Source organism: Leishmania mexicana, chromosome 8 (assembly GCF_000234665.1).
Source record: "Leishmania mexicana MHOM/GT/2001/U1103 complete genome, chromosome 8".
Taxonomy (NCBI): Eukaryota; Euglenozoa; class Kinetoplastea; order Trypanosomatida; family Trypanosomatidae; genus Leishmania; species Leishmania mexicana.
The window spans coordinates 1,208,029-1,214,413 of NC_018312.1; the positions used below are offsets into that span (position 1 = coordinate 1,208,029).

The window sequence follows — 6,385 nt, forward strand, 5'->3', positions numbered from 1 at the left end:
CAGCCTGCCTGCTCCCCGCCCCGCCACCAATCTTCTTCCCATCCAATTCCCTCTGTAGAGGGGAGCGTGCGTACGCAGAAAAGCGTGTACACAAGCGCGTACGCTTGTCTGCAGCACGTTGGGAGTGCAACGTGTGCCGTGTTGTCTGTGCCTTGTGTGTGTGTGTGACTTGTTCAACAGCAACGCGATACGGGAGAACAGCAGTTTTTCTCTCTCCTCTTGCCCCTCATGCCTCGTACCTCTGCGACCCCTTCTACCTCTCACGGAACCCCCTACGCTCGTCTCTCTCCGCAACGGCATCGCTGTCCGTTATCACGAACGGCAACGCAGCGCTTTCAGAGCGAGTGAGAGACGCTCGTGCAGTCACGGGCATCGACTGCTCAGCTGCTGAATCTACTGCAGCACAGCCGTTCGACCGGCGACGCAGCGTGCCGCAAGACGAAGGGGGCGACAAAAGCGTTGCTCTCGATCACCCGGACGAGATGCAGCAGCGCCGCTCAAAGGTAGTCCCGGGCCCGCTCTTCTACCCGGAGCGGACGACAACGATGGTGGCTGCCAAGAGATGGCCGTCCCCGCCAGCCGCGTCGGGGTCTACCTCTGCCCCTGCGACGAAGCCCTCTGCTTTGTCCGAGGCACCGACAGGAGCAACAGCAGCAGTGGGGCCACCCAGAAGCGGTGCTCAGGATGCGCCAGTGTACAGCGCCGCCGAAGCGCCGATGCTGCCGCCGGGGGCCTCCGTCACGGGCGGTGCGATAGAGATGCTCTCCCCAAGCCTCAACGTGTACCGCGCCAGCAGCAGAGGCGTGACCCTCACCATCGCTCCCAGGACCACCGTTATCATGACCGATCACGTCACGAACACCGGTGCGGTGGTGAGGTTGGAGCAAGTGGACTACAGCAAGGCAATGCGTGCGTACCGTGTCTGCCGGCAAGAGGGGGGCGTTGTAGCTGAGAAGCCATCGCAAGACTGGCGCGCTGGCTCCGCAACGCCGGCGACACCACTGCCGCCGCCGCTGACCTCGCCACACGGCATCTCCTCAAGCTACGCGGCGAGTCCGACTACTTTGTCGGGGACTGCAAGCCCCAACAGCCGCGCCCGTTACGCCGCGCGCGATGATGACACGGCACTTGACCACGACCCGGCGCCGTGGCGCGTTGTGTTCCTGCGGTTGTTCGGCGCTACGGATATGATGCTGCTCACGGTTGCCGTGGCGTGCTTCCTGGTCGTGGTGTCGCGACTAAGCATGCTCAAGTACGGCCGAACAGATGGGCAGAGCGCAATGTCGTGGTCGTCCCTGTCGTGGTTGGAGTTGGCCCTGACAGCGCTCACCTCTGGACGCTCGGCGGTGAAGGAGGTTGTGGCACCGCCTGCTGAAGGCCTGGTGCAGGGTGTCACGCGGGGGTCCCCGGCGATCTCATCGTTGGCTGCAGCGACCCTGATTTCGGCCCCTGGGACCAAAGAGGTGCTCTTCGCGTCCTGTACCCAGGCTACAAGCATCCTGGGCCTGGACACGAGCGTCACGCTCGTCCTGCTGCTCTTCTCCACTTTCCTTTTGGTAAAGCGGCTCAGTGGCGCACTGAGTCGGGTGTACGTGGAGGAGGTGCTCGTCATGCGCGGCGTTGGTCTGCAGTTCTCCGCGTACGGAATATTCAACACACTGCGGTACCGGCACTTCGTCGACCTTCTCATGCTGCGCTCACTTGTCATCCACGACGCGTTCTTCCGGTACCAGCCGATGTTCTTCCTCTCCTCGTCCGTGGAGAACAAGGCGGAACGGATAGTGTACTTCCCTGATACGCTGCCGCGGCTGGCGGTCCTGCGGCCCGTTTTGAACGGCATTCGCGGGGTGCTCTACGGAGAGCCAGAGGAGGGGCCGAGCCTGGGGGAGCTGGAGGAGCGATGGAAGAAGTCAGCTAGTGACACTCCTGACGGTGACTTTTTTACGGAGGACAGCTTTGCTGAAGACACGGTGACGACCCCAGATGATGCATGCTTCTCCGACGCCACAGATCGCGACGAGGACTGAAGCAGGTGTACATTGCTAAGGCTGTGTGGAGGCTTTGAGAATGCACTGGTACAGCGCGGCGGGTGAACTTACAGTGAAGCGTGAGGCCACCTAGTGGGCGCCTGTGCCACTTTGCCCCCTCCCCCTCCCCTGCCATCATTCTACCCGCCTTCTGCTGCCTTCCTTGCTCCCAACGTTTTTTTTCTTTGCATTCCTCCTGGTTCTCCTGAATCACACGATTACCCGCTATCTCGTGTATGTATGTGTGTGTGAGTGTACATGTATGAGGGACGCCGCTGCTCAAATTCGTTGCGTCGTTCCTCGCTGTGCCTGCGCCACGTCTCGGCTGATTTTGCTGCTGCTTTATATATGTGCGCGTCTGGTGTGTGTTGTGTTGTTGTTCTCCCCCTCGTCCTTTGCGCTTTGCCTTGATGCGCCGCGCGTGTGTTTGCACCAGTGTGTATGTGTACGTGTACGTGTCCGCGTGTGCGTGTGTGTGTAGGGGGGAGGGGGGAGGGAGGGATGAGGCCGTTCCTGTCTGCACATGCCACCTGCAGCAGCGTGTTTTCAGCTACGTGGAAGCGCAACTATAGCATAGCGCAGTGTCAAGGATTGATGGGAGGCGTCGGTGTACACGAAGAGGTTCCTTTTCTCTTCCCCCTCCCCTCCCCAAAAAAAAAAAAATATATATATATATATACAAAGTAAGGGGCCCGCCGCTGCCCTCGTGTTGCATCCGAAAGGAAATGGGAATGCTTTTCACGGGTCGCTGCTGCTGAGGGAGTCTCCTTGTGCTACCTTGCCGTTTCACGTTTCCCCTGTACCTCGGCCTTCGCGCAGCTCTCTCTCTCTCGGTTCTACTCTGCTGAGCACTTCTACCTCTTCCCCCCCTCCTCGACTCCTGTTCTCTCTACGTGTCTTGCCGATTCTTCTGCTTGGTGTGTGCCGCTCGCGAATCGCCGACGTAGACGAGCACCGTCACGGTGTTGGACCCTCCTCCGTTGCTCAGTCGGCCCTTCCCCCTTCCCACCTATCCACAGTGGGCCCTCTATACCCGGTACCGCTCCTCCGCCACCCGGCTCGTCGCTGAAGGCATACCGCAGATTTCCCTCGTTGAGTCTGTGTGGAAGTGTGTGTCCTACCGTACCTGCTGGGCAGACACCGCTGCATAGCAGACGCCCCCCAAACACACACACACACACTGGAAGAACCTATCGCGTTGAAGTCCTCAGAGTGCAGTGCCACAGAGGAGGAGAGAAGGGATGTGGGTCCGCCAATGCTCCGGTACCGCTGTCGACACTGTTTTTCGGGTCGTGCACCGAAGCCTCTGTCGGTGACTGCGTGGGCAAAGCGACGGGGTGTGTCGACTCGACAGGCGGAGCGCCTAGGACGAGCGTCGTCAATACCGACGGCGAGAGGTGCCGCCACCTCTCACGCATCAACTAGCAGTATACGCGGAGGCAGCGTCGCGAGAGGTTCTGCAGAGCGGGCAACGAAGCTGTCGTCCCCGTCGGCTGGTGCCTCTGCCACATCCGCTACGGTGCAGTCGACGGCCTTTTCCGGACGCGCAAAACCGCTACCGGGCCGCTTTAATCGTCTTGTGGTGCAGCTGGGCGTCGGTGTCACCGTCTACCACTACATACTGGGGGAGAGCATCAACCTTTTCCTGACGTACCTCCTCCACTCGCACCGCTTAGGGATCGGAGACACGGGCAGCTGGCTGGGCGCTCTCGGCGTGCCGGTAGACGGATTTCTGAATGTTGGTCCGACGGTGTACGGACTGCAGCTGTCGCCGCGGCTGGTGCTGAATTATCTTGTGGTGAATGCCTGTATGTACCCATCGATACCGCTCCAGCTGCGCTTGTGCATTGCGACCGCACCGATACTGCGCGGCCCCTTTCAGGTGATGGGACGGCTGCTGGGGGTGTCGAAGAGGGCAACCGTGCCGAAAGCGCCGTCTGCAACACCATCTTGATTTGGGAATTGAGTCGTGGGGGGATGATGCTATGTGGGTGAGCTCTCTGCAAGCGGTGCGCTGCGTATGTGAAACGCTTCTGTCTCCCCGTCTGTACCGGATTGTCGTTTTTTTAGGTGAACGTGCATGTACACTCTGTGCCTGCGTGCTCATTGTTCTTCTTTCGATGCGCACGTCACGCCGAAAACCCTCGAAGCATGCACTCCCTCCGCCATCGGCACATTCCACTCACCCCGGCTCCCTCTCCCTGCATCAGCTCGCGGCGAGAGAGAGCGATATCCGTCCCACCGGTATCACCGCACATCTCCTCGTCATCATCGGCTTCTTCGTCCATGTCTCTGCCTCCTCTTCTGTGTGCATCCCCTTCCATCTTCGCTCTCTCCTCGATACTTCTGTTTATCCTCACTACGCCACGCCACGGTCCACACGCGACCGCCTCCCCCGCCCCACCCACCCCAACTGCGCTTTCTCGCGCCAGAGCCTTCAGCGGAAAACACAAAGAGCATCCGATAGTGTTTTTCTCCCTCTTCTATAATATCCACCTCTCCTGCCCCTCGCACCGACACAGGCGCACATACACAGACGCGATCCGTGCCGTCGCCTCGTTGCCCACCATCGTTCACCCCCCGCTCTGTGTCGCAGGCGTATATTGGCAGGCGACTGTCACGCTGTGGTGCGCACACAAGCGAAGCCACAAACACCCGTACGAAGTCACATCTAAACAAAGCGATAAGAGCGGCAGACCACCTGTTGGCGGTCTGATCTCTGCGCTTTGCCGTGTAGGTGCGCTCACGTGCGCGTCGTGCGAGTCTGCGCGTGTGTGTGTGCGTTTTCCTTCTGCCGTTTGCCAGCTTCTCTTCTCTTCTCTTCCCTTCTCTCCTCTCCCTCCTCGCCCTGGCCTTTTTTTTCTGTTCTTTGCTCGTCTGTCGTTGTTGCTGTTGCGCGCCATCTATCTATCTTCATCGCCATCTATCTCTATAGGTATCTATATCTATATATAGTTATATAGTTATATAGCGATATTTGTGGGTATATGTGTATGGATAGTTGTTGATATATAGTGATTGATATCTCTTGACGTGCCTGGCTCTCTTTCTCTTTATATATATATACATACATCTCTGTTTCCATATATACCTGTACATACACACCTATATATACACACACATAAATATATATATATATAGTTGTAGAGAAGGTGGGAGGGAAAGATTCATTCTTGTGTGTGTGTGTGGTTGTGTTGGTGGGTTTTTACGCTTCCTTGCGCATCCCCAGCTGAGTTTTTTTTTTGTTGTTGTTTCTGCCCTGTTTTGATCTCGACGGATCGACTGCCTCTGCTCCCTCCCCCTCTCCCTCTCCCCCTCCCTCTCTCTCTCTCGCTGTGGTATCCACTTCGACGGCGCAGCATCTTCGCCGTCCTTCTCTGTCGTTTGCCGTCGCTGCGCTACTTTAAGCGTCGTGTCCTTTCTCTCTACTCTTCCCTCCCCTTCCCTTTCCACAGCTTCTCCCGATCCCCCGTGGGACATGCCGAGGTAGCCGTACTCTCTTAGGCTTTTTCTAGTTTCTATTGTTTCTGTATTTTGACATACACAGCTCCTTCTTCGATCCCCATTCTCTTCGGCGCAGCAGCCGTCATCATTGTCTTCACCTGCTTGCCCTCCTCCCCACGCGACCCTTCCGTTCTTCCCTCACCCACTAACACGCTTCTCCGCGCACTGCCGCCACCCTCTGCCTCTCATTGCTCTGGGCTTCTCGTGCGTTGTCGCGGTCTTAGACCCACAAAACACGAGCACCCTTCCCTCCTCTGAGAAAGGTGCACGAGCTTGAGCGGAGAAGCAGAGACGAAGTTGCACACAGGCAGAGGTACAAGCGCGTCCGTGTGCACAGGAGCCTCATCGGCCACCCAAATCTGTCTCTCGGCCTTTTTGTTGTTGTTTGTTTCTCTCCACCTCCTTTTCTCGAGCTCGTCAGTCCTCGCACAAAGTACTGTGACGTGCGCACGCAAGCCTGCACAAGCGCTTATCCTCGCTAACGACGCGTGCGTGCATCGGTTTGTAACAAGGAGCTACCAGGAGGACAGCGTGAGACACACACACACACAATCAATCAATTGAATACTAAAGACGCAGAAGAGGAGGACCCGAGCAAGCCACAACATCAGCAACAGCATAAGACGTCGACGACACGGATAGTAGGTCTCTTCTAGCTACTTGATTCTCTGTGCCTCAATCTCTCTGTCTGTCTGTCTGTCTGTGTGTGTGTGTGTGTCTGTGTGTGTGTGTGTCTGTCTGTGTGTGTATGTGTGTGTGTGTTTTGTTTTTTTTTGTTGTTTCTTCTGCCCCGCTTCCCTCCGATAGAAATCAAGGCAGAAACAGAACACCTGCCCACACCCACACCCACACAA

General features: G+C 57.4%; 2 protein-coding genes across 2 annotated transcripts; both read left to right on the forward strand.

The window, feature by feature from the left end:
• Nucleotides 1-716: 716 nt before the first annotated feature.
• Nucleotides 717-2,027, forward strand: LMXM_08_0150 (conserved hypothetical protein; the record flags this gene model as incomplete). The annotated part of the gene is made up of 1 exon (XM_003872529.1): nucleotides 717-2,027. The coding sequence occupies one exon, from the start codon at nucleotides 717-719 to the stop codon at nucleotides 2,025-2,027; it is 1,311 nt and encodes a 436-aa protein (XP_003872578.1).
• A 1,255-nt stretch (nucleotides 2,028-3,282) lies between these two features.
• Nucleotides 3,283-3,981, forward strand: LMXM_08_0160 (conserved hypothetical protein; the record flags this gene model as incomplete). The annotated part of the gene is made up of 1 exon (XM_003872530.1): nucleotides 3,283-3,981. The coding sequence occupies one exon, from the start codon at nucleotides 3,283-3,285 to the stop codon at nucleotides 3,979-3,981; it is 699 nt and encodes a 232-aa protein (XP_003872579.1).
• Between the last annotated feature and the right edge of the window lie 2,404 nt (nucleotides 3,982-6,385).